At 43.6% G+C, this 12,790-nt stretch overlaps 1 protein-coding gene across 2 annotated transcripts in view; it reads right to left on the bottom strand.

Moving 5' to 3' along the window:
* Nucleotides 1-9,028: 9,028 nt before the first annotated feature.
* The window catches only part of LOC117350666 (solute carrier family 2, facilitated glucose transporter member 3-like), a 54,245-nt gene continuing 50,483 nt past the window's right edge, over nucleotides 9,029-12,790 (bottom strand). For both annotated transcript variants that reach the window (XM_033925135.1, XM_033925134.1), the window contains exon 10: nucleotides 9,029-10,495. In XM_033925135.1, the coding sequence (XP_033781026.1) occupies nucleotides 10,205-10,495 (291 nt within the window). In that variant the 3' untranslated portion in view covers nucleotides 9,029-10,204. The remainder of the gene's footprint in view (nucleotides 10,496-12,790) is intronic.

Here is a 12,790-nt window from a genome sequence, read left to right as displayed (position 1 = left end):
GGCAAAGTTACACGAGAAAATGGAGTAGATTCTGCGCCGTTCACGGAGGAGGGTGTTTATGAGCAACTTGAAAAACTGAAGGTGGACAAAGCGATGGGACTAGACGGGATCCATCCCAGGATACTAAGGGAGTTCAAAGAGGTTCTGGCGGGTCCTAGTGATTCCTGGGGATTGGAGGAGAGCGGATGTGGTCCCTATTCACAAAAGTGGTCACAGGGATGAAGCAGGAAACTACAGGCCGGTGAGCCTCACTTCAGTTGTTGGAAAAATAATGGAAGTGTTGCTGAAAGAAAGGATAGTGTACTTCCTTGAATCTAATGGGTTACAGGATCCGAGGCAACATGTCTTTACAAAAGGTAAATCGTGCCAAACGAACCTGATTGAATTTTTTGATTGGGTGACCAGAGAGCTGGATCGAGGACATATGCTAGATGTAATTTAGGGAGCTACTATCTCTACCTGGGATGCTGGAGGAGACTTTGTGAGTGTGCCCCGTGTTCCCTGCAGCAGTGTTGTCTGGGACTCTCCGGGCAGGCACTAGCAGAGACGGACCCCTGACGTCACCGGGTCTGTTTCTAATCTTCCTTAAATTTGACTCCGCTGCTGCAGTTGCAGCCGCAGCCTCAGGGTGTGCCCAAAGGGGCAGGTCTTGTCCCTTGGGAGCTCCTTGGAGCAACGAGGAGCTGAGGAGCAGGAACTCAGGTCGTATAAACATTATTTTGTCTGGTCATGGGGAAAAGGAAAATTGAACCTAAAAGTTCTACACCTGCTATGTCTGGTCCCATGGACAGGCATTTGATATTTCCGGCTAATAATCCCCCACAAACTTTATTGGATATGACTTCTCCTATATCGGGTGCATCAATGAGCCCCCTCGAAAGGACCCCCCCCTTCACCCAGTATTGTTCAAAAAATATCTCCCATCACTCTAACCTCCTCCCAACGAGTTCCCAATCAACACCTTCAGAAACACCCACCTATAGTATCTCCTTGTCTGTGATTTAGAAGGTACTGTAACCCTTCTACACTACACCTGATCTAACTTGATTCAATCGATATATAATATCTCCTGTGATATGTATTATCTTCTGTGACATGTATTATCCTCTGTGTTATGTACCATTCTGTTAAATTGTTGTATCATAATTCTACTGTTCCTGAAATCTACTCTTATCCTGTAATGTAATTCTACTGGAATTGCCCAGACATCTTCTATATTGTAATCCGCCTAGAACCGCAAGGCACAGGCGGAATAGAAATCCCTAATGTAATGTAATGTAATGTAATAGTGGGAAAGACATTCCCGCTATTTCCACTGAATATGGGGTAACCTCTACTCAGACAAGTAAATTAGCTTTTTCTGAAATACCTAAACCACTTGAATTTTCAAGTGTAGTAGAGGATCAACCACCAGCAGTGGAAACACAAGATCTTACCCTAAAAGACTTGTGGTTAGGCATATCTAGAGTTGAAGGGTTTCTCAGGGAAACAGTGAAACAAACATTGCACTTCTCACAGACTGTTTCTCAAAAAGTTGAGAATGTGGATTCCAATATAATTTGTCTGGACAAAAAGTTAAGTGTGGTTGAAACTCAAAGTAATACACTTCAAGCTGTCTCAGTATCTGCTGTTAAGGATTCTGTGGAAACGATGGAAAATATGTAAAGAGCGAGGAATCTCCGCTTGGTTAATTTCCCAGTAACTCATTTACTGTCTTCTGAAATTTTGTTAAGGAAATATTTTAAAGAAATACTTGGATTACCCAATGCGGAAAGTTTCCCATTAAACAATTACTACTATGTGCCACAAAGGAAAATACATCCGCCCAGGAGGTGGACCATCTGATTACAAATGAAGTGAATTTGACAGAGTTTTTGGAGGATAGTCGGGATGTGATCCAGAGTAGGTCCACTATGAGTGAGATAGATCAAATGTTATTAATGAAAACTTACTTCAAAAATAGATTGACAACATTTTGTGGAGACTTGGTTAGAATTTTTCCCGATGTCTCGAGAGCTACGCAATTAAGAAGGAAAGAGTTTTTAAAACTAAAAACAAAAGTGGTAGCCCTCGACGCATCGTATTAACTAAAACTTCCTTGTAAATGTCTTGTTAAATTAATCAGAAGAGACTTTTTCGTTTCAACTTATGAACACAAGTCTTTCGTCCGAATCACACAGCCACCAATTCTCTGACAGCCAAGTGATGGTCTGTTATTGAAAAAATGATAGGTTTTATATATATATTTTAAAAATACATTACTAAAAAAATGGCACTTAGGTAAATAAGAGAGTGATTCATTGAATTAATAAAGGTTGGACCGACGAAGCATTAAGCAACTGGTGGTAGGTACCCGATTGCTGTCTGAAGGTCCAGACATATAATAGATGCATTTCACATTAGTTTGCCTTTTAAGTTAGTTGTATTAGACAAACCAGTTTATGGCTTGTCAGACTGAACAACTGTACAAGACATTGAATATGTATTTTGGGATCCTATTCAGTTGCAACAATTTATATTAGCTAGAGAACAGAAATGAGTTTTTTTTCCTTTATTAAATATGTTTCACTACTGAGAATTGGAGGATGTGGTAGTCCCATAAATAGTAGGGATTGGTATAAGATTCACAAGGATGAATCAAGAACCAATTTTTTAATTTTCTTCTTATTTCTGTAGTTGAATTTAGTTTCAAGTTTATCAAGTTTATTAAGTATTTGATTAATCGCTTACTCAAATATCTAAGCGATGAACAAATCATTCAATTTACAGATAATACAGGGGTTATAAAAGACAGATGGACACTGAAGAAAACATATTAAATTAACGACTAACAGAATAAACAGAAAAGGAAAACAAAGGGAAAGGCAGGGAAATGAAATACAATAATAATGATAGAAAGAAGGACGATTATGGTAAAAAACAATAGGAGGGAAATAAAAGAAGTAGCCTTATGAAAATAAGCGAAAATAGGCTGGGACTCCTAATAATCATAAGCGTCTTTGAAAAGAAAGCTCTTAAGTTTACTTTTAAACTTATCTAAGTTCTTATCTTCTCTGAGATAAATAGGGAGGGAGTTCCAAGATTTAGTAGTATGTCTTCCCATGTTTGTGGGCTTGGAAAGGAATTTTGTTTATATGTTTAATTATTGTTAATTATGTGTACGAATCCTTTTTTTTTCCTGGCATCATCTGATATTGTAATCATTAAATGTGTGTTTAAAAATAAAAAATTTTAAAAAAAGATATAATTTACTTAGATTTCAGCAAAGCCTTTGATACGGTTCCTCACAGGAGGCTCTTGAAAAATCTTGAAGGGCTGAAATTAGGACCCAAAGTGGTAAACTGGGTTAGAAACTGGCTGTCGGACAGACGCCAGAGGGTGATGGTTAATGGAAGTCGATTGGAGGAAGGAAAGGTGACTAGTGGAGTCCCTCAGGGTTCGGTGCTAGGGCCGATCCTGTTCAATGTGTTTGTGAGTGACAATGCTGAAGGGTTAGAAGGAAAAGTGTGCCTTTTTGCAGATGATACCAAGATTTGTAACAGAGTAGACACCGAAGAGGGAGTGGAAAATATGAAAAAGGATCTGCAAAAGTTAGAGGAATGGTCTAATGCCTGGCAACTAAAATTCAATGCAAAGAAATGCAGAGTAATGCATTTGGGGATTAATAATCGGAAGGAACCGTATATGCTGGGAGGAGAGAAGCTGATATGCATGGACGGGGAGAGGGACCTTGGGGTGATAGTATCCGAAGATCTAAAGGCGAAAAAAACAGTGTGACAAGGCAGTGGCTGCTGCCAGAAGGATGCTGGGCTGTATAAAGAGAGGCGTAGTCAGTAGAAGGAAGAAGGTGTTGATGCCCCTGTACAGGTCATTGGTGAGGCCCCACTTAGAGTATTGTGTTCAGTTTTGGAGACCGTATTTGGCGAAAGACGTAAGAAGACTTGAGGCGGTCCAGAGGAGGGCGACGAAAATGATAGGAGGCTTGACTGGAAGCCCTGAATATGTATACCCTAGAGGAAAGGAGAGACAGGGGAGATATGATTCAGACGTTCAAATACTTGAAGGGTATTAACGTAGAACAAAATCTTTTCCAGAGAAAGGAAAATGGTAAAACCAGAGGACATAATTTGAGGTTGAGGGGTGGTAGATTCAGGGGCAATGTTAGGAAATTCTACTTTACGGAGAGGGTGGTGGATGCCTGGAATGCGCTCCCGAGAGAGGTGGTGGAGAGGAAAATGGTGACGGAGTTCAAAGAAGCGTGGGATGAACACAGAGGATCTCTAATCAGAAAAGAATAGCAAATATTGAAGAACTGGGTAGTACTGGGCAGACTTGCACGGTCTGTGTCTGTATATGGCCTTTTGGTTGAGGAGGGGCTGGGGAGGGTTTCAATGGATGGGATGGTGTAGATGGGCTTTGACGGAGACTTCAGCAGTTGAAACCTAAGAATAGTACCAGGCAGAGCTTTGGATTCTTGCCCAGAAATAGCTAAGAAGAAAAAAAAAATTTTGTTAATTGAATCAGGTTGGGCAGATTGGATGGATCTTTCGGGTCTTTATCTGCCGTCATCTACTATGAAACTATATAAATAGCCCTGCACAAGCACGGGTGCTAGCCCTTCTGATAAGGAGTCAGAAGAAGGGAGATGTCGCCTATCACTTCCCTGGATATCTAAGTGCTCCTGAAAACAGAGAGTGGACATGGGAAAAAGAAAGGTTTAACATTAGGCTTTGGCAGAGATTGTCTCTGCAGATGAAGTGCCTCTACTGGCTTTGACATGTTCTCTTCAGAGCACTCCACCTGGATGATGAAGTCCTGAATTTGCCCCGTTGCATGCTGGGACTTGTAATTCAGGTTTTCTTAACAGGGGCAGAACAAGGCCTGGATGAACCTCTTCAGGTGACTCGGCAAAGCTGTTTGGTGAAAGCTGGAGCTCATAGGGGAGACCCATAAAATGATTGCATTTGGAAATGTTCTCACACGACAGATGGCACTGTATTGTGTCTGCCCAGTTCATCGTACCACATTTTAAAAAGGTAACAAGATCTTTGGCTTTTTTCTCAACCTCTACAACTTCTGTATAAAAAATTCTGTTTAGTGTTACATAAAGAAATTTAGGCTCCATCAGCAGCCTGATCTTCCTTGGCTGCATAAGGGATTCATAGTGAAGCATCCAAACACTGTTTTCTATGCTAAGGCAATAGGCCAGGGGTAGCTTTCTGCTTGTGATGAGCAAACATGGTAATGTGGAGAAAATGAATTGTCCACAGAAGAGCCTGCTGTATAAAACTGAGGACTGCACACTGCCATATAGAGGACCTGGGTTCAGTCCCCATCAAAATGCCGAGGGGAGAGTCTCAGCCCTTGAGCAACAGCCAAGGGCCATGTTTAGGTTCCAGAGGCAGCCCCAGTGCACAGTCCCTAAGACCTAAAACAAGTTCGGAATGAAGGTTCTAATTCAGGGGTGTCCAACCTCGGCCCTTGCCAGGTCAGGTTTTCAGGATTTCATGAATGGGCATCCCTCCTGCTACAGCACCAGGGGTGTCAGGTTTTGGCTGTTGGGGGACCCTAGCGGTGGCGGCGGGAGGGAGTGGGCATCTTTTCTGCTGATTTTCCATTTGGGGGGGGGCTCTTTTTTTATTTGTGGGGTTTATTCTGCACATGTGCCAATCACTACTCATCTCATGTAAATTTAGCGAGCCTACGTGAACATCTGCATACCTCATTTGCATGCAGGGTCTTTTGAGAATGACTCATCTTTTTCAAATCGTTACACTAGCAGCACATTGGATTTTACTGCTGAGATAGATGACAGGAGCCTAAGGGAGACTTTTACAGGTTGTGAGACCTATTCCTGCATTTTGCTGGAGTTGCTGAAGTCACAGGCTTGTACAAACTGGTTTCAGTTCAGATGTTGAGATGCTAATGTGTGGCATGTGAGTGTGTAAATTTCTTGCTGTGAAGTTTCTCAAGGACACCAACCAGTGCTGGAAAGACAATAAGCTATTTGACAGTGCTGAAAGAAAATGCAAGTTAGCAGGACACTCCATTTGGGAACCTAAGAACTGATAAAGTGATGCCAGGCTAATGCACTGATACTGATGTACCCGTGTGAAAAATGGAAACTTCAAAAAGAAGAAAGTTCCAGAAGCTATGCCTGTCCAGGACCCCCCAAGGAAGAATGGAGGCGTGGACTAGGAGAGGGTTAGATAGGCAGCTGGTCTGCTCCAATAGGGTGATACATATTCACAGCCAGGGGAATGGTCTAAGACAAAGGCACTTTCTGTATAAAACCCCCATGCTTTTGCAGAGTTTTTTTGGAGAAGCTGCACCATACTTACAGAAATATGTTGGCACTGTTTGTATGAGGTTTTTTCTCTCCATTGTATATGTCCAAACTGATTTATTTCTGATTTGACACACGCTGCTATAATACTTATTACTAGAATAAAAAGTTTTTTGCTTTGGAATATACAATGTAATCTTGTGGGTTTTATTTTTATTTGGGGGGGTTTTTCTTCACGACGGATCCCCAGTGAGGTAAAGTAAGCAGCCTTTTACTTCACTGCAAATATTTGAGAATCTAGCCCTAAGTCGCTTCATTTCGTGCCCCTGGTTCTTGTCATTCTTCTGGCTCCTCTCCACCCTTTATTTGACTGCTGCTGGCTCTGATTACATTGGAAACAAACAGAAGCAAGAGAAAGCGGCAAGAGATTCTCCATCTCCACGAAAAGTCCTTCCACAAAACAAATGCAACAAGCAGAAAATAAAAATGAATTTGGCAATTTAAAAAAAAAAAGTCTTTATGTTTCATTTAACGCTGACACTGGAAGCAGGATCATGACGTGACTTCAGACAGCAAGTTTGAAGCCTAGGTTATATCTGCCAGAGATGAAATGCCTAGGAATGAAAGGGAGGTAATTTGGGAGCTCAAATAAAAATCCATGTTCCTAGCCTCGTCCTTCAACTCTCACTCACCCCAACAATGGCAGAAAGGCATTGCAAACACAATGAAAACGGGAAGCAAGAAGTGGCCAATATCTCCTTCTCCATCTTTAAAATGAGACCTCCGAAGAGCCTCCGTGTCTCCATATCATATGTGCATGCTTGAGTGTTCCTGCACATGTGAATGTGCTCTAAGGTTCAAGAATCCATTTTTATCAGTTGTCAGTGGCCTGTAACATCACCAGAAATCTAGCCTTCAACCCAAACACACAGGAGGCAAAGACTAAGACAGCGTGTTGTTCAAGGGACGATGGGATAAACATGTAGGTTCGCTCCGGGAAAATGCTTAAAAAGAGGGTTCTTGGAGTGGGTTTGCTCCGGGAAATTCTTAGAGGGAGGGTTCTTGGAGTGGGCAGACTTGTTGGGTCGACAGCCCTTTTCTGCCGTCATACTCAGGAAAGGGAAATCGTGTTTGACGAATTTACTCCAATTCTTTGAGACCGTGAACAAGCAAATTGATAGTGGAAAGCCGGTGGACATAATATACTTGGACTTCCAGAAAGCATTTGACAAAGTTCCACACGAAAGACTTCTCAGGAAACTACAAAGCCATGGCATAGAGGGAGATATACAAAGATGGATAGGCAAATGGCTGGATAACAGGAAGCAGAGAGTGGGCATAAATGGGAAGTTCTCCGACTGGGAGAAAGTGACTAGTGGTGTACCCCAGGGCTCGGTACTTGGGCCGATCCTTTTTAATATTTATATCAATGACTTGGAAAACGGAACATCCAGTGAGATCATCAAGTTTGCAGACGACACAAAACTCTGCCGGGCAATCAGATCGCAGGAGGACAGTGAGGAACTCCAGAGCGATTTGTGTCGGTTAGAAAAATGGGCGGAGAAATGGCAGATGAAGTTCAACGTGGAGAAATGCAAGGTAATGCATTTAGGCAGTAAAAATAAGGAATACGAGTACAGAATGTCAGGTGCAACTCTGGGAAAAAGTGAACAAGAAAGGGATCTGGGTGTACTGATAGATAGGACCCTGAAGCCGTCGGCACAATGCGCGGCAGCGGCAAAGAAGGCAAATAGAATGTTGGGCATGATAAAGAAAGGAATCTCGAGTAGATCGGAGAAAGTTATAATGCCGCTTTATAGGGCAATGGTCAGACCCCACTTGGAATACTGCGTCCAACATTGGTCTCCCTACCTAAAGAAGGATATAAAACTGCTGGAGAGGGTGCAGAGACGAGCAACTAAACTAGTGAAGGGTATGGAGAAACTGGAATATGAGGATCGACTTAAAACACTGGGATTGTTCTCCCTTGAGAAAAGGAGACTGCGTGGGGATATGATCGAGACCTTCAAAATACTGAAAGGAATCGACAAAATAGAGCAGAGAAGATTATTTACATTGTCCAATTTGACACGGACAAGAGGACATGAAATGAAGCTAAGGGGGGACAAGTTCAGGACTAATGTCAGGAAGTTCTGCTTCACTCAGAGAGTGGTTGACATTTGGAATACTCTCCCAGGGGAGATTATTGTGGAATCGACAGTCCTAGGCTTCAAAAGCAAACTAGATGCATATCTCCTTGAGAGAGGCATATAAAGATATTGTTGGCTATAAAATAAATATATATAATAGCAAGTGGAATATTAATAAGACACACCACCAAAAAGTATTCCAATAAATGCTCACTACTATGGAGAAGTACAGTCTAGAGATAAGAAGATGTAGTTATTTGGAGAAAAGACCTCAGTTTCCTCATCAAGACTTCTTCTTATCTCTAGACTGTACTTCTCCATAGTAGTGAGCATTTATTGGAATACTTTTTGGTGGTGTGGCTATAAAATAAGCCAGGTGTATACCTGGCAGGGCCTCCGCGTGTGCGGATCGCCGGACTTGATGGACCGAAGGTCTGATCCGGAGATGGCGCTTCTTATGTTCTTATGTTATGTACTCTATGTTTCTATTTCTTTCTGACACAGTCTCTCACTCCTTCTTACCTGTCTCCCTTCGATGGAGGCTGTACTTCCTCTGGTGAACAGAAAAATGTGCCCATGAAAAACACCCACATCAGCTCCTTCATCTTTGTTTGGCAAATCAGTAACTTAACTTCTTACAAATGAATATTTACAAATACAACAAGTTACAACAATTAAATAAAAGTAGAGACAAGCAGACAGTTTCTCCCCAAACACGTGGCCAAGAAAAATGGCTTCATTTCAATGTATTGTTCTTCAAAATGTTTTCAGAGGTAGAAACACACAAACTGACCCATGTGAAATAAGCTCAGGACTGACCGAGAAATGTGCTTTAAGAAGTCCAAAGGGCAGTAACAGTCAGTTCCCCCACTGTCCACAAGATGTCACCCAAATAACTGGGGCAAAGACACAAACAGCTGTTTCTTGAAAGGTGGGGTTGATTGTTCCATGGGCACCTAACAGAAAAGTCTTCACACGTAGTAACAGCATAATATACCAGAAAAAGCCCTTCCCACCCCCCACCCCCCATGCTAAGGATGTGTCCCAACTGCTTTCCACTATGGGACCCTTACAAGATTTCCCCTTCTTCTTCCGTCTTCCTCCTCTGAGCATACAAGATCCCCACCTGGTTATTCGTTAATAAAATAGGCGACAGGCACCCAGGTCCCTCGCGTATCAGGCTGCATCGGCATCTGTGTTTCCACTAGTCTTTGAGCTGATTGCACTTTGTGCAGCCCTGCTAGAAGACCCAGCTGCCTGTAGCCAGTCACATAACTCAGCCATTAGGGATCCCAATATTTCTTATCACCTCTTGGTACCTCCAGCATTAATTTTTGATCAGGTGAGTATGACGCTACGAATGTCAGGCTTCTGCTTCCTGCTTTTCCCACTTTTTAGCAAACAAGGATCCAAAATACTGATGGTGAGATTCTGCACCCCTTCCAACCCCCCTCCACAAATACGAAATAAAAGCAACGTCATGTAACAGCTTCCTAAAATGAACCACAGACAGCCAGCCTGGAGACACACGAAGACACCACAAAGTTCACGCAGAATTTCTGGGGGAGAAAATTGTCCAAAATGTCTTTTGGAATTCAGTTTCATTTCTATCCAAAACAGAGGAGAGAGATTCCACCCCTTCCTCCTCATCCCCAGGGCATACCTGGATTTTCTGGAGACTTCCTCTGTCTTCTTCAGGCAGATGAAAGAGGAGGAGTCTCTACTTTTCAAAATGTAATATGGTTCTGTCGTCATACACAGCTTGAAGTTAGTCACCATTGGAGGGGACCTCGGCTGTGGCAGTGGAATCGGGAGCTGTACCAGTGGCGACAGGATCAATCGCTTTGGTGGGGGCTTCATCGTTCACCGGCCTGACATTCGTCAGCTCCACCATGGGGCCCTTCTCTGAGGGGCTGGGCTTCAGGGATCTGCCCTCAAAGCCACGGGCGATTTCCTCAAAGGTGAGGCCTTTGGTCTCAGGGACTTTGAAGAAGGTGAAGATGAAGAAAAGGACGAGGAAGACGATGAAGATGACGAAGACAAAGGGGCCACAGTATTTCTGCAAACAATGAGAAAGAACGAGTCAAGAGTTTTAGTTGAAAATAGCAAGCTTGCTTCTCACGTTATCTTTCTGCATATATTCTGTATAATTGCACAGCTGAAATTTTCTCTTGTTCTCGTGGCTCTAAATCATCACAGAGCAGTAGAAAACTTAGCACTTCTCTAGGATTCATGGACAACATGATATAGCCAACCAGCAAGGGAGCTCTCCCAAGACCTTGAGCTATCGCCAGCCTCTGACCAATAGGAAAGCTCTGTATTCCTATCTCTACTTCTTAGCCCTCCTCCCCTCTATGAGCGCCAGACAGGGACTTCATAAGAACTTAACAGTGGCTACAATGGGACAGAGCAACTTATTCTGTATCCAGCAGTGGTCAATCCAGGTCAGGAACCCAAAAAAATAGATTCCAGGCTACTTATACCTAAGAATAAGCAATGGCTTTCCTAGGGTTACCATACATCTGGATTTACCTGGACTAGGGGGAGTTTGTCTGGGTTTTGGCCTCTCTCTCCAGAGGCGGGTATAGTTCTCCCTTGACCCCACCTACCTCCTTTGCACTACTGGGCCACTGGCAGCGTCAGCAAGTGTCTGTCCTTTGTCTGTCCCGGAAGCCTTCTCTCTGTTGTGACTTCCTGTTCCTGTGTAGGTGGGATGCTGCAGAAAGGATTCTGGGGCATACCAAAGACACTCAAAGATTCTGCTGGCAGCCCAAAGATTGCAGCACAGAGGAGGTAGGTGGGGGAAAGGGTAGAGCAAAACCCAACTCTAGAGAGAGAGAGGCCGCACCACTTTGGATCCCATTGGTGGTGGTGGGGGGGGGGTAGAGAGAGAGAATAAAAAGAGAAAGAAGCACCTGTGACAGAAGGGGGGTTAGAAGGAGAAAGATAGAAAGAAAGACCCACAGTAGAAGGGGTTGGAAGGAGAGAGAGAGAGAGAGAGACGTACCTGTGGTAGAGGGAGAGTTGGAGGAAGAGAGAGAAGCACTAAAAGTGTTCAGAGGATGAGAAGGAGGACTATGAAAATTGGTGAAAGGAGGGGGAGTGGGGCTAGGCCGGGGGGGAGTGTTTGTAGGGCAGGTGTGGCCAGGGGTGGGGGTCATATATCCTCTTTCTTGTCTTAACAAATATGGCAACCTTTGGCTTTCCCATAAGAATAGCCTTACTGGGTCAGCCCAAAGGTCCATCAAGCCCAGTAGCCCATTCTCATGGTGGCCAATCCAGGTCACTAGTACCTGGCCAAAATCCAAGGAGTAGCAACATTCCATGCTACCGATCCAGGGCAAGCAGTGGCTTCCCCCATGACTGTCTCAATAACAGACTATGGACTTTTCCTCAAGGAATTTGTCCAAACCTTTCTTAAAACCAGCTACGCTATCCGCTCTTACCACAACCTCTGTCAACGTGTTCCAGAGCTTAACTATTCTCTGAATGAAAAAATATTTCCTCCTATTGGTTTTAAAAGTATGTCCCTGTAACTTCATCGAGTATCCCCTAGTCTACAGGCCGGTGAATTTGACCTCGGTTCCGGGAAAGATGATGGAAGCACTGATTAAGGACACCATCTGCGATAACATAGAAAACAATGGGCAGCTGAAGGCAAGCCAGCACGGCTTCTGCAAGGGAAGGTCATGCCTCACGAACTTGCTGTACTTCTTTGAGGGAATAAACAGCCAGATGGATAAAGGGGAATCCATAGACATCATTTACCTTGACTTCCAAAAAGCCTTCGACAAGGTACCCCACGAATGGCTGCTTAAGAAGCTGTGGAACCACGGGGTGCAAGGGGATATCCATCGATGGATCAAACACTGGCAGGCAGGCAAGAAACAAAGGGTTGGAGTAAAAGGCCATTACTCAGAATGGCAATGGGTCACGAGTGGAGTCCCATAGGGGTCGGTGCTGGGACCGCTCCTGTTCAATATATTTATTAATGACTTGGAAACAGGGACAAACTGTGAGGTTATTAAATTTGCGGACGACACCAAACTCTACAGCAGGGTTAGAACCAAGGAAGACTGTGAAGACCTGCAAAGGGACTTAACGAGATTGGAAGACTGGGCAAGAAAATGGCAAATGAGTTTTAACACTGAGAAATGCAAAGTCATGCATGTAGGGAAAAAGAACCCGATGTTCAACTATAAAATGGGGGGATCATTGCTGGGGGTGAGCAACCTTGAAAGAGACCTGGGGGTGATGGTGGACACAACACTGAAAGCATCAGCACAGTGTGCGACAGCCTCAAAGAAAGCGAACAGAATGTTGGGTATCATCAAAAAAGGTATCACGACCAGGA

Source organism: Geotrypetes seraphini, chromosome 16 (assembly GCF_902459505.1).
Source record: "Geotrypetes seraphini chromosome 16, aGeoSer1.1, whole genome shotgun sequence".
In the NCBI taxonomy this organism is placed as follows: domain Eukaryota; kingdom Metazoa; phylum Chordata; class Amphibia; order Gymnophiona; family Dermophiidae; genus Geotrypetes; species Geotrypetes seraphini.
This window is presented reverse-complemented; position numbering and strand designations above follow the sequence as displayed.